The 27,884-nt window shown below is 43.4% G+C and overlaps 2 protein-coding genes across 2 annotated transcripts; one reads left to right on the top strand and one right to left on the bottom strand.

The window, feature by feature from the left end:
• Nucleotides 1–68: 68 nt before the first annotated feature.
• On the bottom strand, nucleotides 69–20,835 carry LOC138207992 (Golgi apparatus protein 1-like). Its single transcript, XM_069165599.1, has 26 exons — nucleotides 20,469–20,835; nucleotides 15,460–15,489; nucleotides 14,189–14,275; nucleotides 13,866–14,081; nucleotides 12,833–13,036; nucleotides 12,074–12,145; nucleotides 11,784–11,970; nucleotides 10,921–11,138; nucleotides 10,091–10,212; nucleotides 9,758–9,859; nucleotides 8,788–8,941; nucleotides 7,130–7,267; nucleotides 6,484–6,570; nucleotides 6,316–6,378; nucleotides 5,761–5,874; nucleotides 5,412–5,500; nucleotides 5,180–5,297; nucleotides 4,317–4,409; nucleotides 4,024–4,161; nucleotides 3,619–3,742; nucleotides 3,373–3,515; nucleotides 3,092–3,193; nucleotides 2,595–2,702; nucleotides 1,808–1,928; nucleotides 1,531–1,637; nucleotides 69–547 (listed from the first exon to the last, which is right to left on the bottom strand). Exons 1-26 carry the CDS (start codon nucleotides 20,817–20,819, stop codon nucleotides 380–382), a joined length of 3,456 nt encoding a protein of 1,151 aa, XP_069021700.1. The 5' UTR covers nucleotides 20,820–20,835; the 3' UTR covers nucleotides 69–379.
• A 2,912-nt stretch (nucleotides 20,836–23,747) lies between these two features.
• On the top strand, nucleotides 23,748–27,300 carry LOC138208008 (troponin I, fast skeletal muscle-like). Its single transcript, XM_069165630.1, has 6 exons — nucleotides 23,748–23,813; nucleotides 23,900–23,936; nucleotides 24,640–24,768; nucleotides 26,501–26,590; nucleotides 26,755–26,931; nucleotides 27,133–27,300. The coding sequence occupies exons 1-6, from the start codon at nucleotides 23,806–23,808 to the stop codon at nucleotides 27,217–27,219; spliced, it is 528 nt and encodes a 175-aa protein (XP_069021731.1). The 5' UTR covers nucleotides 23,748–23,805; the 3' UTR covers nucleotides 27,220–27,300.
• The last annotated feature ends 584 nt before the right edge of the window (nucleotides 27,301–27,884 follow it).

Here is a 27,884-nt window from a genome sequence, read left to right as displayed (position 1 = left end):
CGAGAACGGCGCTCATCGAAGAAACCCGGAGGACGTCGGACGGACCCCCCCCCCCCCACCCCCCCCCCCCCCCGTACGACATCCTTCGGCCCGGAGCCGATTCGTCGGGGGAGAACTGCTGATCGAGGGGAAAAACTCAAAACGCTGGAATCCAACAAGCAGCGCTCTCTGGGAGTTTGGAGATGCCCAAATGGAGATTAAAGGATTGCCGGAGTTGGCACTGTGCAGGTTGGCTGGTTACAGGTTCGGGGGCATCTGAGAGAGGAGGAGGAGGAGGAGGAAGGGGAAGGGGATTAGGCAAGGGGGGGGAGGGGGGAGGAGAAGGGGGCGCGAGTCTTTTTTTTTTTTCTTTTTCTGAAGCGCTGCAGGACTTCGTCCTCTACCGGTCCTTCAGTTCTCTGGTCACGCGCTTGGTGATGCGACCGCACAGCAGCCCCACCAGGAAGAGGACGCACACGCTCGCCGCGATCATGAACAGGATGTAGTTCTTGGAGGGCGACGTCATCACCTGCACGGCCAGGTCTGAGAAGCCCTCCGCCGGCGCCACCTGCAGGACGGACAGAGGAGTTCATCGCGACGGTTTACGGCGGACGGCAGAGTTTCGTCGTCCCGAGCGAGACGCGGACAACCGACGGATGGATTACGATCCGGCGGCGACGTCACCCGGGTGGTTTCTGAAACAGGCTGTTGTGAAGCCCGGAATTCGGCCGGCGCCATCTTTGCTACGTCCCGCCCCACCGACGGCCGTAACCCGACCGCGCCACAGGCCTGTCAATCAAACAGACACGCCTCCAAAAACACGTCTCTTCGGAGGTTCTGTTAGAATTAATGACGGGATTGTTTTCAGATGGACCTCCGAAAAACGAGTAAGAAGTGAATGTAGCGAATGACAAACGTTTTATTGACTGAGAATTTGACGAGGGAAGTTGAATGGGAGTCTATGGAGCCGACCTCTAGTGGCGCTCGACGGTATTGCAGGCGCTTCTGCATCGGCCTCATTTTTCAGAACTGGAAGCCACGTCCACTTTTATGTTCTATGAGCGTAACGTTAGCATTCAGCTCATAGCATCGCTGCGCCCAGAGGCGCAACAAATTGCAGTATTAAATTCTTTACGCGCTGCAGTTCTGATTCATGGAAAACAAATAGGAAATACTCGGCGGCAAATGTTTTGCGTCAAAACGATTCATACCGGACGCGTTGAGAATTTGTTCGAATAGATTCACGGCAGCTCAAAAGAGAATACCTTTTGCGCGGCCGATACTTCACTGTCAACGGATGGATGTCACAAGACCCCGAAATGCACGACGTGATTGGTCGCAGCCTTTATTTGCAAAAGTTCCGAAAAAATCAAACTTCGGGAAAAAAAACTAAAAAACTTTTTTTTTTTTTTTGTCACCCAATCAGTAGTTATCAGGGACAGAAAGAAACCGTTTGGGATTTTGAAATTTAACGCATCCAAATGGTTTTTTTTTCTCATTAATTTACAAAATAATAACAAAAGAATTCAATTAAAAAAACCCGGTGTTTACCTTGGCAGCGTAGCTCCACATGTCGATGCGGTCCTGAAGTCTTTTCTTGCACTCGGGCTGCAGTCGAACTCTCTTGTCCTGCAACGCCTCCATCAGACACGACATCTCTGCACGGCGAGAGGGGGGAAGCCGCAAATTAAACCTTCAAACAAACTGTCAAGAAAAACCTCACGAGGGAGGCGTTTCAAACGAACAAGACAAAGAGAGAAACACCCTCGACGGGTTGACATTCATTCGAGGTGCACGGGTATTAAAAACGGCGTGTGGAAGCACCCACGTCGCCCCCTGCCGGGTGTGATGGCGGCGCAGTGGTGTTTGAGGTCCAGGGCGCAGGCCGTGTGGAGGACCGGGTCCACGAAGATGTCCGCCTTACTCTCCTTCAGGATGTTCAGGACTTCCTGCAAACACGCCGAAAACCCTCAGTTCCCACAAACATGTAGATTCAGACGGGTTTGTTTTTGTTTGTTTTTGTTTGTTTGTTTTTTCGGTGGTGAATGAAACCGTCTCGTCTTTGCTCTGATTCTTCTTAATGTTATTTTTCTTTGCTGAAAGTGATCGGGCAGCAAAAACTGCAAGTTCAAACTCGACCAAATTTAACAGCGAGGTTGCAAATCCCCCCCCCCCCCCCCCGACCGCTCACGCACCCAAAATAAATGACACGCGTTGACCTCAAGGTGGCGCTGCAACTATCAACTTTACGTTTTTGCGATTATCTCGAAGATCGCTCGGGCTAAATAAAAAAATTCTTTCATGACGTAAAGTTTTTTTTCAGACCGTTATTACCAATATTTTGACTTTTTGACGCATTTGACATGTAAACAAACAAAACTAGCCCTTTTTTTTTTTGCACACGTAACATCTTTCCCTCTAGTTTACGGTTGTAAAAAAACAAAAACGAAAACGCGGACGAGTACAACTTTTCCAACAAACTTGCAATGTGTGCATCTTCAGTCCGAGGGCTACCTGCAACTCAAATCATATTTTTCCGAGATAAAATTCAATAATGCTTCTGACCTATAAATAAACAAAATGTTCGCACGCTGGACGTAATGACAGAAACGTACCTTTTTACAGCCCTCCTGTTTGATTTTAAGCAAATTGACTTTGAGGCACTCCTCCACCTGCCCGGTCTGCTCCTGAGCAGCCGCCTCCTCCGCACACAATCTGGAGATCTGCAGGAGGAGACGCAGAGAAACGGCAAAATAAGGACGGCAACGATTGTGGTTTTTTCCACTTAAATCTATTTTCTCAAAGCGGAACAACACATTAACTTTTCCAAAAACTCATAACGTAACACAGCTCGTAAACAGCCTTGAATACACACTTCCTCTCTTCCGTCGTACCGCTCTGCTTCTTTTTCTTTTTTTCCAGTTTCTTTCTTAACTTCTCAAATGTTCAATTCTCTCCATTTTCTCCACTTTCACGTCCAGTTGTGCTTTTTTTTTTGGTAATCTCATTACATGTGGCAGTTTTCTTCTACAATTGCGGTCCATTGATCTTTTGTCGGTGGTCTCTAGAACTTATTGATTCCACCCCTCGATGTATGAAAGGTAAATTGTACCTCGTCTGAGCAGTGCATCTGCAGCTGCGGGTCCAGTCTGTAGTCCAGCGCCGACTCCTGGAGAATCACTCTGATCTGGTCTTCGCAGTCCGGAGACAACCTCTGAACCAAACCCCAGCCAGAAAACACACGATTTTAACACGACCGCGACAATCAGGATGTTTCGGATGCGTTTTTTTTTTTTTTTACAGCGCAATTAAAAGACGTGCTTCCCAACACCAACGCGGCTTTACGGGACACTTTTTAAATGTTTTTATTTTTTAATGCTGTACGTGTCTAACCTGGTCGGCGTATTTGAGTTTGAGGCAGGCGATGACCTGACCCTCCAGCTCGCTGTCCTCGCTCGCCTTGTTCAGGATGGACTGGCAGAACTTTGGGATGTCGGCTCGACAAGCTTTCCTCAGCACCGGGTTCAGCCTGTAGTCTGGAGGAGGAGGAGGAGGAAGAGGAGGGAGGATGCTGCAGACTTTATACTGACCTGTGTGTGTGTGTGTGTGTGTGTGTGTGTGTTTCTACAACCTGCCTACCTGTGTTCTGTGTGATCTGTCTCTTGGTGATCATCTGTTTGCACTTGGGATCCATCAGCTCGCTGTTCTTGTTCTGTTTCAGACACTGAAGGACGTTCCTGGCGTCGGCTTCGGTGCAGAACCGCTGCAGGTGGAGAGAGTTTATCGTGATTACATCAACGACCGAACCACGTAAACGCATCTCTTCGGTTTCACGACGGCTGCAGAGATCCGGGAACATCGTTCCCTTTAACCAGGCGGCCTGAAAGTCAGACTCCCAAGACCTCAGCCATTCATTCGGCGAGGACGATGTTGTTGTTGCTGCTGATGAAAGCAAACAAACGCAATCAAGGGCACAACAACGCGATCGCAGCCCTCCCTTCCTCCCTCTCCTCCTCCTCCTCCTCCTCCGCCTCCCCCGGTCACCTTGATCATCTGCTTGCAGACTCTCATCAGCTGGTAGTCGAGCTCGGGGTCGCTCATCTCGCCCTCCTGCAGCCTGAAGATGCGCTGGTGGCAGCGCTGGCTGAGCTGCTTCTTCTGCTCCTTCAGACACTCGATCATCTGAGGGGGAGGTGGAGGAGGAGGAGGAGGAGGAAGGAGATGAAAAGAAGGAAGAAAAGAGGAGAAAAAGTAAAAGAGAGGAAGATGTGTTTCAAATTTCTGAAGTTAATGAACGTGTATATACGTATTTCCACTTTGTGTTACGTAATCCTCACCTGAGCGTTACCGAAGGCCACGTTGGGGCACAGACGACTGATGTCGGACTTACAGGGATCGTACAGCTCCGGTTCCAACCGGATGTCCTCCGACTGAGACCAAACAAAATATATTAAAAAAATACAAATTGAATTTGTCATGTTTTTGTAGATAAAACGGTGGCTGCAAAGCTTCAAGGGTGTTAAACTAGGCAGAAGAACCAAAAACTGGAGACATTTTATATATATTAGTCATGAATGAGGTGGTGCTTTGATTATATCATCTTTTTGTGTCTTGGAGTGTTTAAATTTTGTGTTTTATGTTTTAATTAGTTTTGAGTTTGTGTTGTGTTTTTTTTGGTATTGTTTCTTGTTGACTTTTTATGTATCTTACAGGACCTTTAGAGTAACGGAGCCCCTTAAAGTGTCCACAGGGGGGGGGGCCTACCAAAAGTGAGCCTATCCCAGCTCACTTTTGGGGCGAAGGCACGGTACATCCTGGACAGGTCGCCAGTCTATCACAGTTGTTAGTCATACCCCGTGCGTTGCCATGGAGATCACTCTAACAAAAAAAAAGTTTTGTATTTTGGGAGCGAATTGCTCCACAATATGAACACATTTAGATTATTTACTTTATTTAGATGGTAACTTGTTGTATAATCGCATTATTACACGAGAGGGTGAAGCTTTAACGTGATTATAATTATATTGTATATTATAATTATATCTTTTAAATAAACAAACCTGAGCGTCAACTCGGCTGTCTGGACGAAGTGTGAAAACGTCCTCGGTGGGACTTTCAGAAGTAGTAAGAAGTGACACTTCGGCTGTGGGGAGGTTGTGTGTGTGTGTGTGTGTGTGTGTGTGTGTGTGTGTGTTACTACCATCTCCAGCTCCTCCACCCGCAGCTGTTTACGACATTTCAGAGACACCCGCTGCTCCCTGGCGTCCTGCAGCGTGTCGTTCCTCACGGTGGTGCTGAGACAGATCACAACATCGACCCTGCGGGACGTGACGCGGACCGAAAGTGTGAATCATGTCCGTTTTAAAAATCAGTTCAACTGGATGTTTGGTTTTGCAGCTTTCTGGACGGTTTTTCATAGAATTTGAACTCACTTCTTCTTGATGTTCGGGCACAAGCGCAGGACGTCCTCCTTGCAGGCCATCTTGAACTTATAGGAAAACCTGAAATCCTTCATTTGAACCTGACGGTTGAGCGCAGGATTGGAGAGAGACGTTAGATATAAATACAAATTTTGTTTTTAATAAAAAATAAACAACTAAATGAAATAAAGTGTAGGAATATTTCCAAACCAAATAGAAAGATATCTCTCTAATTAGTTTCACGGCAATGTTTGACATTAACTTTTAAAATAAAAAAAAAATAAACGTGTAAGAGGTTGATAGAGGAGGCGGGGGGGAGGGAAGGGGGTAATATAAAATAGACGTTGTCATGGTAACTGACCAGCTGGAAGTGCGTGACGCCGACAGCGCACTTGTCATTCATCTCCTTCTGGTGTTTGTTCTGAACCAAACACTCCATCAGGTCGCCGGTATCGATCTGGTTATCGGCTACGTCCTGCACACACACGCACACACACGCACACGCACACACGCACACACGCACACGCACACACGCACACACACGCACACACACACACACAAACGCACACAATTTAATCAAATAAAATCACGTGTGCTAACATTACGCTGCTAAAGTTAGGTTAGTTAGCTTTTAGCCGCACTAATTTGATCTTTTTTCTTTTTTCCCGTTATGATTAAGTTCATCTGCTGCATTATTTATGTGACGTAAAAGTCAACTCATAAAATGTCAAAAGCGTTGAAATAGTTTTCAAAACACAATAAATAGAAAAAAAACGGGGGAAATTAGCTTCGTTTTGTTTAAACGTGTTATTTAACTATTTTATCCGTGAAGTAAAAAAAAAAAAAGGTCCTAAAAACCAGCTATTTCTGTGGTTTTAGTTTTGTTTTACTTCCAGGAGAGGGCGAAGATGCTCACGTGGCAGTGCGCCTGGATGACGGGCTCGCAGGCTCGGATGAGCAGAGCGTCGATCTGGATGTCCTGAAAACACACGAGACAGAACGGAGAAGGTCGACAGGTTCAAAAGACAAAAGACACGTTCGTCCTGACACCTGGGTCGGTAACCTCTCCGTCTCCCGGTCTGACCTCCGACTCCAGCTCCGTCAGGTTGCCCACGACCTCCCTGCAGGCGGACACCAGGTCCTCCAGATGGTCCTGCAGACACTCCAGCTCCTGGACTCGCACACGAAGTGGAAACAGTCGGCGGTAAGTACGACGAAAATGAGCATTTCGATGTGTCGGTAAACGCTGCGTTCGAACGGAGGGTTGTGTTTCGCCGCGCGCGCGCGAACGGCGCCCTCCAGTGGTGTTGTTCCACGACGTCGTTGAGCAAAATGTTGATCTTTTCCCTCTGCGACTTACGTTATCGCCCTTTTAGCTTGCTGACGTGCTAGCCTCCGTGGCTTCTACACGGTGTCCATGTTGCCGTTGCTTAGCAACATTTTTTTTATTTTTACGACTTTTACCACTCGAACGGCAATGCACACGACTTACCGCGTCGTAACCACGAGCTCACGAGTTCAAATTGAACGCAGCGTTATTTATATTTTGGACAAGATAAACTGTTGACGTGTGGACGCCGGCGTCTACGACTTGTTTACACGTGAGACAAGTTGCTAAGCAACCAAACCAGAGGTTGGTATCGCACCAGCACAGGTTTTTAAGTTACCACCTCCACGTACATTAAATTAGAAGTTTATAAGTCAGTCGTAAAAGTCGCGGTCAGCCTCACCTGTCCGGCGTCCGTCTTCTCGCTGCACCACTTGCCGAGGTCGGTCATGCAGCGTTTCTGCAGCTCCGGGTCCAACTTCATGTCCAGCGCCCTCTGGTGGAGAATCCTCTGAACCTCCACCTTACAGTCCCGAGACAGCTGCAATCACAAACGCACATACATAAAAAAATTAAAAAAAAACCTCTTATCTTTGGCATTTCTGTAGTAATGAGGGAGCAAAACATTTAGCGGACTAAAAATATGTCTCTGAATTATCGTGCAGCTTTTGAAATTAAACACACGATCAACGCATGAACTGAGTGAAAAGGTAGATTGGAGGTGTGTTTTTTTTGGTTTTGTTAATTAACTGTGATACAGATTATTAGGAATTATACAGGAATTAGATTTTTATTTTTTTTGGGATGATTTAATTTGACCACAAGATGGCTCTATAAAATTTGGAGGAAAGACAGGAAGCGACGCTTGATCAGCGAATGGCGTAGTTATCGTGTCTCCTGTCTGATTTCCTTTCGTTTCTCTGCCGTAGATGATCAAATAAATACATAAAAAGGCAAAAGAAATCCCACAAAACGTGTAAAACGTCAGCGTTTCTGTATATTTTACAGCCGGTCTGGTTCTGCTGTGTCTTTTAATCTCCCTTTTCTGACGTGTCAAATAAACACTATTGAAATTCACTGCCGGCATCAGTCTGCGAAGCTCGGCCAGTTAGCTTTTAGCAGCGCTAGTTGTATCTCTTTCGTATTCTTATGGTGATGAAGTTCAGCTGCTGCATTATTTACGTGACGTGAAAAAGTCAACTATGAACATGTCAAAGCGTTGAAATTGATTATAAAATAAGACAAATAGGAAAAATGACGATATTAGCGTTTTCACAGTTCCAGCAGTTTCCACTAAAACTGTCGTATGCGAGCATTCACGCATATAGTGAGCGCGAAGACGACCATCCTTCCCACACGATGCATCTGATGATGCCATTACCCCCAAAACGTTCCCCGTGGAAAAACAAGTCTTAAACAGCTCTCCGAAGGAGCGCGGAACAACGACAACACGTCCCGAGTGTGGACCTTCCCACTCGGGACGTTTCCTGGAGAGAGACGGCGCTGATGAAACGTATACGGAGGCCAAGCGGGGCTTCGTCTTTACGTTTCGCCGTGTTTATCTTGATGTTTTCTCACAAAGACCAGACACAGGAGATCATTCCTGCCCTTTACAAAAACTCACCTGTGGCCAAATCCAGCCGACATCACCGTGAACACTTTTTTTTTTTTTTTTTTTTTTTTTTTTTTAATGTCACGTAATTACATTTTTATCTCATTCTATTTTATTTGTATACACACACATGACCTCACCCTCCCCCCGCAGCCAATCAGAAAAAGCCCAGATTCAAATCACATTTCAACGAGGAATTATTACGACCGATCGTCATTATCGTCGATTAAAACGCCGTCACCGGGATCAGTACCGATTACGTTGAGGTGACACGCAGGCCACTTACCTGCTCGCCCGGGTTCACCTGTTAAATTGAAAAGACATCAGAGTTACACCTGCCGGTGGCCCTCCGCTGCCCCCCCCCCCCCCCCCCCCCCCCCAAAAAAAAAAAAACCTCCCCAAAGAGCTGCGATCTCCGGTTTCAGATGAGTGAGCGTGCGTGGTCGTACCCGCCGTCCCTGCTCCTCGGTGCGGTAGGCGTGGCGGTACAGGCAGGAGAACACGGCGCCCGGCGGCATCAGCTCGCTGGTCTCGTTCCAGCCGTGGGTGTGGCAGAGTCGGGCGGCGTCGCCCTGACACTTCTTATACAGGATGGGGTCCAGTCTGGTGGGACGGAAAAGCACAGCGGGAGGTGTGTGTGGGGGGGGGGGGGATGGGCATCTTTTTTTTAATTTTTTTTTTTACACCACGAAAAACGCAAAGCAACACTTCCTTGGCTGTTTGTCGGGACTTTGCTGTCGTTACTTTTCAAAAGCTTAATTTGACTTTTTTCCGTTGTAGCGCTCCACCTGTCGCTTCGCCATCAAATCATCTGCCTCCAACCTCCCAGACGTCATCATGAGAAGAGTTTGCTGGAGAAGTTTTGTCCCTTGAAATTTGTGTTTTCTGAAGGAAAGGTTTATGTCATGGCTAAAATAATTTTTTTTAAAAAGTCCCAATCCTGACATAAAAATCGAAACAAATTTATATTTTCTTTGCTTCATCTGGAGGTTAATCTCATGACTGAAATAATTATCTTTACATGGCTCTAATATCCTAGTATAGTCGTTGAAAAAAAAAATCGAATCCAGAGCCGGGCGATTAGCACATTTAGCTTCGGCTCGATTTTGTAACTTTTTTTTTTAATAATCCAACTCTGCAGTAACGGGAGGAAAATGTAATTGCCTTCAATTCCTTGCCTTTAAAATAAAAAATTGCTGAGCAGACAAATTCCAAACTGAGCAATCTCACTGTGTTGGTGAAGACTCAAGCTAATGTTTCAGAAGTTTTTTTTTTTTAATATTGCAACTACATTTACTAAAGTTATTTTTTTAAAGCAGCTATAATATAAAGAACAAAGGGGGAAAAAAATAATTTGTGAGGCTGAACAAAATCTAGCTCGGTTTCTATTCCTGTCGGGCTTCGGGGAGCGGGACTCACTTCCAGTCTCTGGAGATAAAATACTGCAGCTCCAACAGCCGGTGCTCACAGTCCTCCACCATCTTCTCCGTGTACAGGTGCTCCATCAGGCATGACAGGATCCTACACACACACACACACACACACACACACACACACACACACATATATAAGATGATGAACCAGTATCTGCTGAGGACGGCATTAATTGATTACTAATGGTAGCGAAGGTTAAAATCGTTTTATCGTTTTAGAATTTTAATTGTATGCAGGAGGTAGTTGTAATTACATGGCACACTGCTTGTGTGTGCGTGTGTGTGTGTGTGTGTGTGTGCGTGCGTGTGTGTGTCTCACATCGGATCTCCGTTGCGGATGTGCTTGCAGGCGGTCTGGATGACGGACTCGCAGGCCTCGTTGAGCGCCCGGTCGATGCGGTAGTCGGCTCCCGGGTCGGCCGACTGGATCAGAGTCTGCAGCTGCAGCGAAAAACGACATTTCGAAAGACGTGAGATGTTAAAGAAGCTTGATTTTTATTTATATTTCTATATTTTACATGCCGTCTCATCCAGCTTGTTCTTAACATACCGTCTGATTTTACATAATAACTCATGAAATTATAGTTTATATTCTACACTGTCTGTTTGTACGACAAAAACATTATAATTTTCTTGTTAAAATAAAATAAAATATATATTTATTTAGCAAGAAAGCAGTAGATCCAGTTTGGTCTCTGCGTCTGCAGGCTAAATACTTTATTGTTTAATTACCATGGAAACGTGTAGAAAAAAAAGCTGTTGAAGCCAGAAATTCGGTGGAAATCTACACAAAAAGCTCAATTCAACACTTTAATTAAAAACTGAACTTTCAGTTTTTGCTGCAAAAATGAAAGCTGTAAAAACTGAATGAAAAATGTTACTTTAGGTGAAACGCACGACTCGACACACGAGCTGTTGTAAACCGAAAAAAAAAATTAAAAAAGACTTCTAGGACTAAAACTGAGAACGGCATTGACTGTTTCTCAAGTTCAAATTAAGCAGAAACCAATTTAATTTTAATCATTTTCGGAGCTGTTTAACACGTCTGTCTAATAAAACTAAAACTAAAAGTGCCCCTCCAGCCACAGTCCTCCCTCCCACCTGTGTTTTTTTTTTTTTTTTTATATCATCTTTAACATTAAGTCTTACGGCGCTCTGGCAGACGCCGTCGACGGCGGTGCTGCGGTCGCCGCGGCCGATTCTCATCAGGCAGTGCAGCGTGCGGCCTTTGCGGTGCAGACCGGAGCAGTGAGCCTCGATCTCCGTCCGGCAGTGAAGCACGATCTCCGGACTCAGAGAGAAATCCTCCATCAGCATCCGCCGGTAGTCCAGCATCTCCCCCTGACACTCGCCGCTGACCGGACGACCTGCACGGCGCACGCTTCGGTTATTACTCACGCAGTTAAAAGACCTTGACGACTCAGAGGAGGTAGAATAATAAAAAAAATAAAAAATAAATAAAAATGAAATAGATTCTTTGACTCAAAGTCAGTTGGATTTTAGAAGCGAGATTTTGGCTTAATGTGCTCGCAAACACGTTTTTACACATCAAGCGGACATGTAGCGTCATTAGCATAATGTCCAAGTAGGTATCCACCAGGTGAATAACAATAATAGTAACAATAATAATAATAATAATTATAATAATATCCATCCATCCATCCATCCATCATCCAACCAACCAACCATCCGACCGACTGACCAACCATCCATCCAACCAACCATCCATCCATCCATCCATCCATCCATCCATCCATCCATCCATCCATCCATCCATCCATCCATCCATCCATCCAACCAACCATCCATCCATCCATCCATCCATCCATCCATCCATCCATCCATCCATCCATCCATCCATCCAACCAACCATCCATCCATCCATCCATCCATCCATCCATCCATCCATCCATCCATCCATCCATCCATCCATCCAACCAACCATCCATCCATCCATCCATCCATCCATCCATCATTGAAACATTCCTGTGCCATCAGGTTCCTGAACTCACCGCGGTGCACGGCGGCCTCCAGGCAGAGCAGCAGGTAGGACAGTCGCGCCTCGCGGGCTCGCGGCAGGTTGGTGTCCAGGCTGCAGCGCTGCTTCCTCAGATCCAGCTTGCAGGCTTTAGCCAGAGAGTAACTGACTCTGTAGTCCTGAGAGATCAGCTTCTGACGGGTGGTCAGGGCGTCTCGGCACTTTAGAGGTGAAGGAGGAGAAGAAGAAAAGACTCAGCGGAGTTCATTACGAGTCCGTCGATCGATAAGAAATCCTCCGAAGAGGGTTTCGGCGGTTGTTTACCTTTTCTGACATGGCCTCTTCGAACTTGTGATTGAACAGACACTTGTAGACTTTCCCTTCTCCCGCCTGAGTCTGTGGAGACGAGGAATCAAAGACAAGAGACACGGAGATGTGAGTTTACAGGCCTGCAGTTTGTCGTGTTTGTCTCTGAAGTTGGTTCTTTTATCCTCTTTGTTGTTTTGTTTCAGTAGAAAAAGTCAAAGGTCAAAGTCTCTTATACCTCAAGTCTACACATTAATGTGAACATGATGTCTCAGGAACGCCTGGATTGAATTTCTTCCAATGTGACACAATTGTTCACTTGGTCCTCGAAGATGAACTGATTCGAGTTTAGTGGCCAAAGGTCAAAGTTCAAGGTCACCGCGACCCTGTCTGTCCCAATGCTCGTGACCGCGATGTTTCAGGAACGTCTTGAGGGAACTTCTTAAAATTTGTCACAAACTTTCAATTTAACCGAAGGACGAATTGATACGATTTTGGTGGTCAAAGGTCAAAGGTCAAGGTCACATCCGTTTTACCACTACACCTTGAGGAAATCTCTACAAATGTGTGGCACAAACATGCATGTACTCTACAACTTGAGAGGTTAGTGGAGGCCCACAACCGCCAGGCGGTAATTCTAGTTTCCAGTAGGTTCAGTCAAGTTGAGGTTTTTTGTTTTCACTCCATTGCGACTACATTAGCTCGCTATCCAGCCGTCCCATCCTCAACATTTGGTATGACAAAGTGTGAAATCAGACACCAGCAGAGTCGTCTTACGTTCTGGCAGAATCTCTCGCGGTCGTCCCGGCAGGAGAAGTAAAGGTGCCGGTCGAGGTGGAAGTCGTCCGACGACAGCTCGGCCACCCGCAGGATCGCTTTCTGACATTCGTCTTTGATCGAACGCCCGCGGTCCTGCTGCTCCGCCTCCCTCACCAGCGCCTTCTCCAGACAGGAAATCACTTCACCCTGCGAGTGGACGTCCTGCGAAGACATGTGGCGACCGCGAGGCGTCAGGGTCTCCTCAAAAACCCATCAGAAGTGTTACAAGTGTCTTTGCTAGTTTCAGTCTGACGCGGTTGTAATTTACCCGTCCAGCGCCCACATTTTCTTTTAAACGTGTTGATCTTAATAGTGTTCGAGAGCATTGTCGGTGCATTGCTATCTTGAGGCAGCAGATCGATTCACAAAAAAAACCTGCTCTTAAACCGGTGGTGCAGGATTTTACTGTTATTTTAAGGTCGTAGTATCAAGACGTTAATCTGCATCTACATAAGCGGGTGAACACACTCTCCTTGTTACACACACAGGATTAGATTAGAAGGACTAGAAGATTCAAAATAAAAAGATTAATCTGGTCTATCAATCTGATCGATCTACAAACAAGCAGATTACAGTAGTTCTTTCCTGCTGTCGTCAGCAATAAGCCAAAGGCGTAAACACACCCGGCTTGTGAAGGGGAACGGAAGATGACCCTCTGATTGGCTTATTTATTAATTGATTTATTCATATACTTGATTTGGTTTATCAAACCCATGATTAATTAGAGAGATTAGGTACGACCCCTTTGAACCATTGCGCCTCACTTTGAAGTTCAGATTATCCATCGATAAACTAGCAAAAAGTGGATTTGGTCACTTTAAACCGTCCACTTAGATTGTTAAAATAAAACACTTGTTTCATTTTTTTTTTTTGGTCTTTTCAACCCCTATTTTGTCAATTTTTCACTTTGGAAACAGAATTTATCCCCCCCCCAAAAAAACAAACAAAAAAACATCTCCAAAGGCAAAAAAAAAAAAAGTGGACGTCTCACCTTGTGTCCCACGTTGATGCTGCCGCAGTGCAGGTTGTTGATGTCCTCTTTGCATTTGTCCACGAAGCCGCAGATCAGCCGGTAGTCACTGAAGACGATGCTGGTCATCTTGGTGATGTACTGGTTGCACTGGTACTCGCTGATGTTGCCGCGGTGATCCACCAAGCAGGACACCAGGTAGCCCCTCCCCCGCTCCTCCTCGTTGCACTCCTTTATCTGCAGGTGTGGGGGGAACACGCGACGGGTTTCAGAGGAGAGCAAAAGGACGGATTGAGTTACTTAAAAAAAAAAAAAAAAAAACGAGAGCTTCTGTGCAGGCCGACCTCGGCGATGGTGCTCTTGCAGACCTCCGTGGCCACGGACTCGAACTTCGGATCTGTGGTCAGATTGAATTTGTAGTTCCACAGAAGCTGATAGAGAGAAAGGGAGGGGGAAAAAGAAGAAGATACTTGTACCGTCAAACGTAGTCATATAAAATCATCTTTATTTATTTCCTATAAAAACCTTTCATTGGTTAATTAATGGTAGTAAATAACTGACCTTTAAAAAAAAAAAAAAAACAGAAGGGCGAGTTGGAAGATGCTTTTTATTGATAGCAAAACAAGAGTAGTACTTACAATCTTCAAATTAAACAAAAAAAATGTGGTGTTTAGAAATTTGCTAACAATTTGGAGAGCTGCATTTGTACGATACAGACCTTAGTTCGGTTACCAAGCAACTTGTAAACAGATGTAGACACCAATCGTATGGAAGTGCAACGTTAAGCGGCTGGAAAATGCCCCTTTCAAAATGAGCTGGTCTCACAGCATCCTTAAAACAATAGCAGTCATCTTGACTTTCTGTAATTATGTAAAAAAAACAAAAAAACAACTAGTCTCCCATCTCTAGATTCTCTTCTCGCTTTGTCTTTTTAATTTTTTATTTTTGAGTTTATTGTTTTGCTGTCAGCGCGGCTGCAGCTGCAGCAGCCACAAATAACAGCTGCTGACAGTCCGACCGCCCAGAAAATAAGACAAAACAAGAGAGTGTGTGTGTGTGTGTGTGTGTGTGTGTGTGTGTGTGTGTGTGTGTGTGTGACACGTTAATTGCAGCCGGTGCTGCAATAAAGACCGTCCAAGTGGTCCATTAGCCTCGTGGCGTTTCGTACACCCGTCTGCTGTCAGCGGCCCCGAAATGGAGAAGGTTTTTAATCGAGCTTCAGGAGCCTCGAACCGTAAAACGAGAAGAAACCCACCGAGTGGGCGGCGGAGGTCGCGGAAGGTCGTCGGCTGTGGATGTACGCAAGCCGAATGTCGGATATGAATTTAATGATAAACTTTCAAATAAAGTTTTATTATTTTAAAACTTAAAATAAGTTTTAAAATAAAACTACTAAAAATACTACTCGTGCTAAGATTTACTCCGAGAATCAAAGGAAATTCGTAGAATTTGCAGTTACAGCGACGACACACACCTATTCATGACAGAAAATAAACTTCTTCTCTTTCTTCCTCCGACCTGATCTGACCTTTAACCTACAAGCCAACATTTGAAAACTCTCACAAAGAACCTCATAAAGATGTTTGTTTGTGTGTGTTCGGTGGAAAATACTCACGTGGTTGCAGTCAGGAGCGATCTCACTTTCCTGCAGAAGGACAGACAGACAGACAGACAGACAGACAGACAGACAGGGATAAAGGTGAATTCAAAACATCTCTAAACACATAGACAACTTCTCATCAGTTAACATATTGAATCTAGTTTGTTTCGTTCATGTTTCCATGGCGTAACCATTTCTTGGCGGCCAACACAGTGAGATTGACAGATTCTGGTGCCTGAATAAAAAATAAAATTAAAAATAAAAAAAAAGCTGTTTTCATAAACTGTGCTAAAGTCAGAGACGCTGAAGTGGAAATATATAGAAGTTATCCTGAAACCATTTTTTTTTTTTAATTATTATTATTGCTCTAGTGCGCTGTTCAAACCAACAAGATGAAAATGGGTTAATTATTGAGTTTTGGAGGTCTTAAACTTTGGGCAGAGCGAGACGAAGGAAAGGCCGGGCTAGTACAAGTTTAACTGAAGCTCTTGCATTTTATATTGGCACCGTAAGCAGTCTTTAGTATTCTTGCTTTCCATTCACGCACACATTTACACGCCGACAATAGAGCTGCTGTGTGAGGTGCTCGCGATTTTTCGTACAAAAAATCCATCAGTTTTAAAGTCAAAATCGTGCCCTTAAACAGTTTACACACAAAAAATATTCAATTAGTCTAATCTGGTCAAGATGGAAAATACAGTGACTGTATTTCTAATGCAGGTCTAATGCGTTACACTCTAGATCAAAGGTACATTTTTTAAATTTGTTTTTTCAAATGTGTAAATGTGAAAGGCGTCGCTCTGTAGTACCACGACATTTTTAACCATCTTTCAGGAGATCATTTAGGTTTCTTGCGGTCCATCTGAAAACAATCCCATCATTAATTAGATATTAGGGCCTCGAAAAGTGGTATGTTCTGTTTGATTGACAGGCCTGTGGTGCAGTCGGGTTTCCCCTGTAGGTGGGCGGGTGTAGTGCATGGGGTAGACGTAGCTTACGAGTCGGAAAAACGAGTGCCGTGTGGAAGTGCCTTGAGCTGCAGTACCACCGAGTGCCACCAGAGGTTAGCTTCCAAAAAGCTTTCGGCTCCATAGACTCCTATTTAACTAGTCTCGTAAAATTTTAAGTCAACACATTTTTCCCGCTAGTTATCTCGGTGTTGTTCGCTAAAGTCGCTCCTTCTTATTAGTTTTCTGGAGGTCCATCTGAAAATAATCCCTCATTCATTAGAAATAAAAGCTTTAAAAAGCTGTGTTTTTGGGGGCGTGTCTGTTTGATTGACAGGCCTGTGGTGCAGTCAGTTTACGGCGGGCGGGACGTAGCCGGGTTTCTAATCAGCTCGAGTCAGACCCCCCCCCCCCCCCACCCCCCACTCCCACACACACACTTTCCCGCAGCTTGCCCAAATATGGTCACTTCCTGCTCCGAACCGCTTCGAACTAGCAACAGGTGACGTCGTTGCTGTAACGAGTCGTTCGCTGTGATGGTATCGTCTCTTTCTTCTTTCCTTTCTTTACTTTTCTGATTTAATTTGTCGACTCAAAGTCTTCTATAAGTGGAGTCAAAGCTTAAGACAACATCGTTGCGCTCGCGTATAGGCAGAAGAACCTCGGCGGCGGCAGCCCGTCGTCCCCGCGGAGGTAAATAATCAACCCCTCGCCGCCGGAGCCAACCAATCACAGTCAACCGGGGGGGGGGGGACAACAACGAAATGTCATCATCGTATTAACACAACTGCAACCGGCGGAGAACAGACTGTCCGCCGGCTGCGTGCACATCCACCACAGTCACTTAGTGTCAGACCGACTCAGTGACCGCAGCTGGAGAGACAGAGAGAGACAGAGAGACAGAGAGAGACAGAGAGAGACAGAGAGACAGAGAGACAGAGAGAGAGAGAGACAGAGAGAGACAGAGAGACAGAGAGAGACAGAGAGAGACAGAGAGAGAGAGAGAGAGAGACGGAGATATCTGGTGTGGCGCGTCGGTGCCGAGGCCGAAGTGACTTCCCGTCTCGCGGTCGGTTCGTAACCGCGGTTACCGTTTCTCGAGACGTCCCTCAGTTGTCGGATTTTGTTTAATGGGCTTAAGACCACCACAAATAAATTCTCCAGCGCTGAACGGAAACCACGCGCTGCTCGGCTGACACTGCTACTGCACAGTGTGTGTGTGTGTGTGTGTGTGTGTGTGTGTGTGTGTGTGTGTGTGTGTGTGTGTGTGTGTGTGTGTGTTTTTCTCTCTGGAGAGGAGGCAGATTTATAAGAGCCATTTACCTCTTCAGGAGGCCGCAGCTGTTATAGAGTCGAGGCGGTGTAATTATCTCAGTAAAGAGGGCATCGCTCAGGGCCGGTGGAGGGGGCAGGTGTGTGTGTGTGTGTGTGTGTGTGTGTGTGTGTGTGTGTGTGTGTGTGTGTGTGTGTGTGTGTGTGTGTGTGTGTGTGTGTGACGTCAGCACGGTGGAGAATGAAGGATGAAGTCGAAATGTTGTTTAAAACATTTTTATAATTTATTTTTTTGTTTTACAAACGTGTGCACCTTTTCAGCCTGTTTTCATTCATAAAACTCTTAATTTTTCATGAAGCATACAAACATGCGGTTAACGACTGTAATGTCGTTGCACGCTGCCACAACTTCAATATAAGTATTTGTCAGGAATTGTAACTTCTCCCGAGACATTTTCTGTTATTAGCGCTGTGTTTGACTCTTGTTATCATTCATTATCTGTTCATCCAGCGGCCTCCGCTTACAGGCGCTTCACGAGAGAAGCGACAGCTCTTGATAAATGTCGTAATAAACACTCACACCTGCTTAAAACTAAATTATAGTGCGTAATGACACCCTTCACAAAAGATGTCACAGAGACACCGTTTCTAAATGACCTTAAACTAGTTCAGCATTTCCGTTCTACAGTTTCTGATTACTTTGTGACCGACATGTAAAAAAAAAAATCTAAATGCACTTCTGCCCCTGGTGTCAGTTTATTAGGTACACAGCGTTGAATCCTCCAATCAGCAACGTTTATAACTGTTATAAAAAAGCACAGTTTATGGTGATGTTGTGTTGCAAGTGAATTTGTGCTGCATTCCTCCGACATGACGTGATTGAAATAAACAACTTTAAGAAATCTTTTGACTGTAGCCTTTATGGGATTGATTGCAGGACTCGTCCAAATTAGGTTTTTTTCACTTTTACTGTACTTCATACTTTAACTCTTGAAGTCTGAATTTGACTGATTTCATTTCAGCAACTTAAATCTAGTTTTTGTTTTTAATCGAATAGAATTTTTCTCAGTTTGTGAACCCCCTCAAAAATGGACTGCACAGCATCGAATAAACATACGAATCATTTGTTCCCTCTGTGGTTGAATTACAGATTACTGATGAGCACAGGTTCCCAGAAGCCCACGTGATTTACACCAGTAATACAAAATAAAGAGGATAAAAATAAGAGAGAAAATGAATCTGCGCGTGGGCGTCAAATCTGGAAACAGACGGCGAAAATGAAAGATATTTGTGTTTGTTGTTTTTGTTAATCGCCAAGACACGAAGAAAAAACACCAACAAGAGCAGGTCTGAATATGAAGGTTTGAACTGCAAGCTGCGAGTCACCTGACAGCTGAACGACTGCACTAAAAAAAAAAATAAAAAAAAAAAAACCCACAGGTTAATAATTACTTCACTGAGTCGTAATGTGCCGAGGTGGTAAAAAGAAAATCAAACTTTTTCACTGAGTGATAGAAGACGGAGGGGAAAAAAAACACCGACACAAAAAGTACAGAACTATTCTTAACCTGCAATTCAGATTCATTTATGTTAAAAAAAAAAAATACCATTTAGTTTTTAACAAAGTTCCCAAAGGTGACACAACAGCCTCAAAAATGTAGTTTCTGGTAAAACAAAGACGAACGTCACGACTCAGAAGCGGTTTTCTGATTCATTTTTTTTCTCTCCGTTAGAAATCTATTTCGGCTCTAAATTATTCAGCGTTTTCTCCAACCGAACGCTTCACCGGGGAGCGTAACACTCGGAGAAATCTAATTCAGCAGCTCGCTGAAATAAAAACAAGTGTAAAAGCGTTTTCGAGCGGGTCGGAGCGCTCTGTTGTTGTAAAATTTCAATCTTCTGTTTGTAACTGAGTTTTGCCTCCTCTGACACGTCAGGAAGTTTTATTTTTCAATGTCAAACCCTTTTGAATCACGCAAAAGACACCTGGATTTGTTTTTTTTTTACTTACTAAATAATGTCCAATCTAGTATTATATTCTATACTTAAAAAAAAAAAAAAAAATGTTTTTAATGCAGCTTAAAAGCCTTTTAAACAAACAAAAAAAGACCCCGTTTATTTCAGGCCTGCCAACACACACAACTTCCCAGCTGATAAATAAACATTTTATAATGATATAATAAATAAATTAACGCCATGAAGGGATTACAGCCTCTGTGTGAGGTGTATAACAATTTTTTTGGTTTTAAAGAGATATGATCCGGTCTGGTTGTCCTATAGAGAGGGAGAGATGGGGGGGGGGGGGGGGGGGGGGGGCTCACTTATTTAAGCCCAGGGGACCCCACTGTCTCTTGATCTGTCCCTGCCTGGACCTGTATAAGTGGAAGAAAACGGATTTAAATTTTGGCTAAAATTGACAAAAAGGATAACTTTTTTATTTATGTTACGCCTTTTTGGGTCTTTTTTTTTTTTATTTTTTTTTTATTTATTTATTTATTTTTTTTATGGCACAAGTCAGATCAGTTTATAATATTTTTTGTTAAATTTTTTGTTTTTGAGTTTTCCAAAGTGACACCGGGATGAACTCAGGAGAGGAACCAGACACCAAGACGTGTTCTGAGTGGCTGCTCGGTGCTGATGGAGGTGAGCGATGCTCTTCACCTCTGGACCAGATGTTCACCTCTGCATCAGCACCACGCTGACAGCCGGTGTGGCTCCGGACCGCCGGGGCGACACACCCAGCAGAGACCCCCCCCCCCCCCCCTCTCCCTCCCCGGACCGGTGTGAACCCTGCCGGCCGCTTACCTCCCTGCGGTCCTGCAGGCACTCCAGCACGGCCAGGTTGTTGGTCCAGGTGTGTTTGGGGCAGAAGCGAGTCAGGTCCTCCCGGCAGGCCTCTTCCTCCGACAGCTTCCAACCGGTCGCCCTTCGAGGCTGGGAGGCCCCAGCGGCGGCGGCGGCGGCGGCAGCGGCAGCGGCGGCGGCGGGGGCAGCAGGTGCATCCTTGGCGGGCGGCTCGGCGGCGCGGAGGACGGGCGGGTTGGGCGGCTCGGCCGGACCGCTGACACCCTTCAGGCCGAGGACGGAGCCGAAGCCGTAGAGACAAACGGACGACAACAGCAGCAGCAGCAGCTGAGCGCGACTGTACGCCGCCATCTTCACACCAGTGTCAAGCTAGTCTTGATGAGACTGCATCACTTCCGGTCAGTGTGTTCACAATAAAAGCGGTATTTGCCGGAGAAAACATGCAACTTCCGGTCACTTTAGAAAAGCAAAAATAAAAGCTTTACAATGAAACAGCGTCAGTTTTTCCGTAGAGATTGTTTTTAAATTGTTACAATAGGAAAGTTTTTAATTTTTTTTTAATGAATTTGGCTCCCCCTATGAGCTCATTGTGTACCACAGTCTGAATGTGAAATTGTTCTGGATCTTTTGATCATATCACGATTCTCATCCGAAAATTTCGTTTTCTCAGTTTCAGTGGAAATATATATTTTTTTACTGAGTAGAAGTTGAGTTTGGAAGTTAATTTTTTTAATTTTATTTTTAAAATTAATTTTAATCTGAGAATGAATACAAACTAGACTCCCTAAACAATATTACGATGTCATTGTGAAAAGTTTATAAACATGGAAAATAAATACAAAAACAATGGGAGCCTGACACAGTAATGTGTTTCTGACGCACAAAGTCACAAAGTTTGGTCTGACGGTTGAGACTGAAGTCATCCATTTTGCCTCGTTCTCAAAAAATGTGCCTGTCTGAGTTCAAATTTAATTTGTAATTTTCTCCAATACTTAAATACTGCAGGCGGTCAATGCTTTCATCAATACTTTCAGCTAACAATCGAATCCTCAACAAAGAGTCATACAGGTGCTCTATTTATACTTCAGCCCCAAATCTTTGTATCCGGGATGCTAAAAAGTAAATCAACAGAGAACGGGGCGGCAAAGACAAACACAGCAAAACCGAACCAAGCTGAGCACAAACAGAAGCTAATCCTATTCAGATCAATTTTTATGGATCCAAGTGAAACCAACAAAGCAAATAAGGGGCCACAAAGTAAAGATGAAGTACCACATACAGTAAGCGCAACATTAATTTGGGTGGTGCATTTCCATTGAAAAATATTTTCATGTTTTTAAAAATACCAGTTATTATTAATCCTTGACGCTCCAATAAAACCTGCCAGTGCAAGTTCAAATATTTGTTTAGATATACCTGGCAGGAGAGATGTGTCAGAGATGCCTTAAGAGTAAACTAGTGTGTGTGTGTGTGTGTGTGTGTGTGTGTGTGTGTGTGTGTGTGTGTGTATGTGTGTGTGTGTGTGTGTGTGTGTGTGTGTGTATGTGTGTGTGTGTGTTTGTGTGTGTGTGGGTGTGTGACAGCATATCGTCTCCTCCCTCCCAGGGTGCCTGAGCAGCTGAATATGATGGGAACTAGAAGGAGCAATAAATCCTCCCAGTTTAGATGTGACAGCTGCTTGTAGGCTTTTTGTGGTTCACCCACCCCACCCTCATTTATTTTGAAGGCATATCGCTGTGGCATTTCTTTTGTGTGTGTGTGTGTGTGTGTCTTTTTAAGCAACATCTGAGTTTCAGATAGGAAATTTGATTTGAAAGATGCTTTACGAATACAATTTTAGTTCTTTTTTTTTGTGTGTCAGAAAAACTCATAAAACTATTCATGTCTGCATATCCTGAAGAAAAAAAACGGTGGTTTTTTTTTTTTAAATGTGATGTTTGACGCTTTAGACACGGCAAACAAAATTGAATCCACCTCCATTTTTTTTGCTCTGAGCGGCTGAAGTTACAGCTTGTTGTTAATTTACGTTTCTTTCTGTTTTATTTTTAGTCTCTATTGTATTTTTTTTTAATCTATTGACCAATCAAATATGAAAAATTTAATCAAAACGATGTTTTTAGTTTATAAACAATCATTTTTTATTGCTTGTGAGAGTTTATCTTACCTTTATTTTAAATCATGTAAACCACCAAATACATTTTTGTCATTGTAATATATAATATTCTGTGCTCAATCTGGCTTCTTTAAATTTAATATTTACATTTGAGAAAAGTGGTCAAATCACGTTGTGATCTTTCTTTTCATTAAACACGAGTTGTTCCATGCGTTACAGCTGAGATCAAATACTTTTCTCGTCTACGCGAGTCACTTATCCAACGATATATTTTCCTTTTTGTTTACTATAAATTAACCTCCCTTCGCTGTGTGTGGAAGCAGAAAAGGAACAAACACGAGACAGATGAAAGGATCAGTCAGCTGCAGACTACAGCTGAGCTGACTCAAAGGAAGCCAAGGACAGCAGAAAAAAAAAAAGCCCTCTGCACTGCAAACTGGGCTTTAATTGACTTAATAAGAGAGGGTCCATTGTCAGCTGGTTTCATCTCTCCGGAAATATTGCAGACAATTATTTTTCTAAATGTCAGATTTGGTCTCCTAATGGCAGAATTATGGTTTTGAATTTTTTTGCTTATCGATTGGATGGACTTCAGTCTTGTCTCTTTTCTCTTTAGCATTAATATCAGAGCACAGTTAGATTTTTCCATCTTAAGGGTTTACTCGGATGACTCAGACTCTAACAAATCCCATAAAAAGACCGAAACAAGTGTTTTTTTTAATACTGTAACAAATAGACTTTGGGCAACAATGGCGTTTTGGATTTTTTTTGTTTTTTGTTTTTACCTCCGGATGCACACATTGTTATATATTTTCTTCTTTCTTTTTTTTTTTTTCTTTTTTATGGGATTTGCTGACAGTGACAAAAACACAGAATATTGCCAGCTGTATGCTTTAACTATATTTTCGATTTTCCTTCACATTAAAAAAAAGAAAAAATAACTAAAACTGTTTGGACTTCTTGTTGTAGTCTCTACTTTTTTTTTTTCCCAAAGATGCTCCCAGAAGAAAAATTCCTGAAGTGTTTGTTTTCGGGGTTCAGCTGCTGCTGTCTGTCTGCATTTTAACCAACAGCTTCTCAGGACAACCGGTGCGCACACACACACACACACACACACACACACACACACACACACACACACACACACACACACACACACACATCTATAAAGAGACGAGAAAGCTGTGGTGTTTCCATTCATCTCTCTTCTCAGCTGGATGCAGGATGGCACAGTAAGTCCCGACTTGACCGAGTAAACATTTTTTTCTATATTTAAAAAAGAAAACTCAGACATCCTCGTTTGTTTTTTCTTTTAAAGGAAAAAGATGTCGCTGAGCCGAAAAAATCATCTCAAGGTAGAGTAAGATGTCGACTTGTGTTTTACAGGAAAACTTAAAAATTAAGTGGTGTTGGTTTGATATAAATGAGACGCTCACACCTTTTGTTGTGAATTTTTGTACATAAGAAAATTTGATTTGTTTAGCACCTTTTCAATGCAATAGTACAAAGCACTTTCCATAAAACATCAAAGGATTTAAGAAAAGTAACACAACATGGCGTGAAAAGACATTCAGAAGAGATTTAACAGAAAACTGATGAAACTGTTTATGAGGCGACCTATCAACAATCAAACTGAAGAAAACAAACAGTTGATTACTCCCTATGGTCCCAACTATCGCAGAGAAAACTATCCTCATGAACTGGAAATCAAGGAACACCACACACACATTAAACACTGAAAAATCCTTCTAACAGATCACTTCTCTGATGAAAATGTATCATCCTCCATCAAACATTCTGCAACAATCTTTTAATCTTCTAATAAAAAAACAACAAACAAAAAAAACTCAAATGAAATAAAAGACAAAAAAAATAAGTGAAATAAAACTGCTTAAAAGTTCATGCAAAACATGAATAAATGATTAAAATGTTACTTTATAAAATGCAAACAGATAATTGATTTAAAAGAGCTGAGAGTCAGAGCAAGTTCACACTGGTGAAACGTCAGCAGCTCATCAGCTGCTCATCATCGTCGGTCTGAACTCGTCTTCCTCGCAGAGCTTGCTGCTGCAGATCGGCCAGGCGATGCTGGAGGAGGAGGCGCGGGAGGCCGAGGAGCAGAAGATGAAGTACATGGAGGATCAGTGCCCCACCTTCTCTACCCGGTTCTGCATGCAGGAGCTCCAGGTATACGCCTCCTGACTCAGCAGATTTTTTATTTATTTTTTACTTTCAACTGTGGAGACTTTTATGGTTTATTCGAATGAATTTCCGTTTGACATTTTGCTTTTACTTTTTATTACTTTTTTTTAACAAACACGTGATTAGCATTCTTTTTAGCATTCGAGACTTTAGAAAAACAAAACAATCTCACATTTTGTTTTGGATTGTTGTTGACCTTTGGTTTGGTATTGGTATGACTGCATTTACAAAGCAAAACCGAAACCATTTGGCTTACCCTTCGGGTCAGGTCATTTCCAGCTCTGATGCTGCGTTGTAGACCACTAGACTATCTTCAGCGCTCTAGAATGAGTCGCGGCAGGAGAAACCGTTTCACTGAGTTCACTCAACTTTTCAGCGACTCAACCGACAGTCTGGTTAACTCAACAGGTAAAAGATTCTACTTCACCAAGGTTGATATTAATGGTTCAGATTCCACTTTGGCCTGTTGATGGTGATTCAACTTTTAAGTTAAAGTTGAAACATTTGGAGAAATTGAAAAAGTTTTGCATACACTACACATTACAGGAAGATATTTAATATCACTGCAGACCCCCTTGAAAACATGTATATCTACTATCCAAAGAATGTCTGCGGCAATTTTGGTCGCACTTGAATGAATATTTGTGGATGTTTATAGGTTACAGTGAGCCAAAGATCATGTCATGACATTAAAAACAAAATTATACTATTGCAAAATAATAATAAAAAAAAAATTGGCAGCCACGCCACGGGCACACCGATCGACGAAAATTAATTATTTTGATAACTTTTATTTCCAAACATGTTAAGAGTGCACAGAATACATTTCAAGTCGGTTCAACAAAATCTGTAGAAGGAGTTCTTTAAAATACAACATGTGTGAATCGCCAACAATGGCGACTAAATTCAAAATGGTGGACTTCCTGTTGAGCTGACATAATTGTGCATTGGAACTTTTTTGTACATTTCAGTGTGAAACACATCCACCAAATTTCATGCATGTCGGTAAATGTAGCCACCGGGGCATCTGTTAAGGGGGCGCGAGCGAGCCATTTGGCCACGCCCACTCACGACTCCACTAAAATACGAAATTTTTCACCGGAAGAGACGCGAATAATAATTCCTTGAACAACAATAGGGCTTTCGCACCATCTGGGCCCTAATTATCATCACCTCCTAAAGTTCCCTGCAGATTTAAGGAGCATTTTAGCATCTTTCAGCTCACTATTTAGATTTTTACGAAACCTTAACTCTTTGTTTTGTCTCACCACTCTCATCAATGTTGTTTTCATACAGTGAAGTAAAACATCTAAAACCCAAATTATGCTAAATAACCAGAATCAAAAGACATACAAAGTTCGCCACTATTTTATTAAACCTGAATGAGTCCCCTTTTGTTCGAGGCAAATTTTTTTCCTTTAAATTTGATTGACAAAGGAAATTGGCAGAGGAAAACTGAAGAAATCCCTCAAAAAATATCAATGGATGCAACTAAAAGTCCAGAAGTTTGGAGGACAGCTGTCTGGGATTCCTGTGGCTTTGTAACAGGAATTAATTTTTCCGATTTGTTTCATATTCAGACACAAAATGATTAAAAAAAAACAAACAGTGAACCGAACGATTAGATTCATGATTTATTTATTTATTTTTTTTCACTCTTTTGTGAACAGTTTTTTGAATCTCATCGTTCTTTCGTTTCTGTCCACAAACATCCAAGGAACTCTGCCGGCAACTTCACAAGCAGATCGATTTTGTGGACGAGGAGCGATACGACATGGAAATGAAAGTGAAAAAATCCAACAAAGAGGTATTTTCGTCTTATTCAAGAGCTTCTGTGTGTCTCAATGCAGCTCGGCGCTCAGAGACTCCGACGAAGTCAACAGCCAGCAGCTTAACGAAGCCAATCATCTGATGCCATTTAAATCGCTGGTTTTTAGATAGAAACACTCTCACGTCCGTCTTCCCCGTCAGATCGATGACCTGAAGGTGATGGTTCAGGACCTGAAGGGGAAGTTTAAGAAGCCGGTCCTGAGGAAGGTGCGGATGTCGGCCGACGCCATGCTGGCCGCCCTGCTGGGCTCCAAACACAAAGTGTCCTTGGACCTGAGGGCCAACCTGAAGCAGGTCAAGAAGGAGGCGAAGGACGAGGTGGGCGCTTTCGGATTCTTACATCGGACGGTGAAGGACACTTTAGAGCGCAATGATGTCCTCCTAAAAACACAACAGAGATGCTTTAAGATGAAAAAAAAACAAAAAAACAGACAGAAAATTCCTTAAAACTCAACGTAGATGTGAGTTTGAACTTTGCTGATCTTGAATCTGCTTTTCTTTTCTTTGCGTTTCTCTCAGGAGAAGCAGACCGGCGACTGGAGGAAGAACGTCGAGGACAAATCCGGGATGGACGGCAGGAAGAAGATGTTCGAGACAGAGGCCTGAGTGTTGATCAGTTTCATTTCTGTCTGTTGTGAGTCCACATTTGTTGTCAATCTGCATAAGTGATAAAAGGAATAAAAAAAATTTGCGACGTTTTTAATAGCAATAATGTGAACAAATACTGGAATAGATAATCCTGCAACCCCACATGAGGTCATCGAGAAAAATAATCCACTTGTTTCATGACTGCTAAAAGTAATGATGAAAACAAATGCTCCACGGTGGCGTACTGGCCAATCGAGGCTACTGTAAAACCCCAGTGGGCAAAAAGAAGTTACCGCTGGCTCTGTCTTTGTCTTTATCGGTGTGTGCCTGTTATTCTGATTATTTTCAGATGGACCGCCAGAAAACGAATAATAGCTAACACCGAAACAAGTCGTGGAGAAATTTTATTGACTTTCATTTCATTTTAACGAATTTCATGAGAGAAGTTGAATGGGAGTCGATGGAGCCGGAGGGAAAAAATTTCCCCTCGGGGATAAATAAAGTAATTACCTAACCTAACCTAACCTTTTTTGGAGCCGACCTCTAGTGGCCCTTGGTGGTATTGCAGCCCAAGGTACTTCTGCATTTGCCTCACTATTCAAACCCGGAAGCTACGAACACGTTTATAGATAGACATTGCTTCCGACCAAGTTTTTCAGTAAAATTGTGTCTGCAGTTTTACC

The sequence above is a fragment of the Embiotoca jacksoni genome, unplaced genomic scaffold, assembly GCF_022577435.1.
Source record: "Embiotoca jacksoni isolate LCO1_2020_lvr unplaced genomic scaffold, fEmbJac1.0.p SCAF_35, whole genome shotgun sequence".
Classification (NCBI taxonomy): Eukaryota; Metazoa; Chordata; class Actinopteri; family Embiotocidae; genus Embiotoca; species Embiotoca jacksoni.
This window is presented reverse-complemented; position numbering and strand designations above follow the sequence as displayed.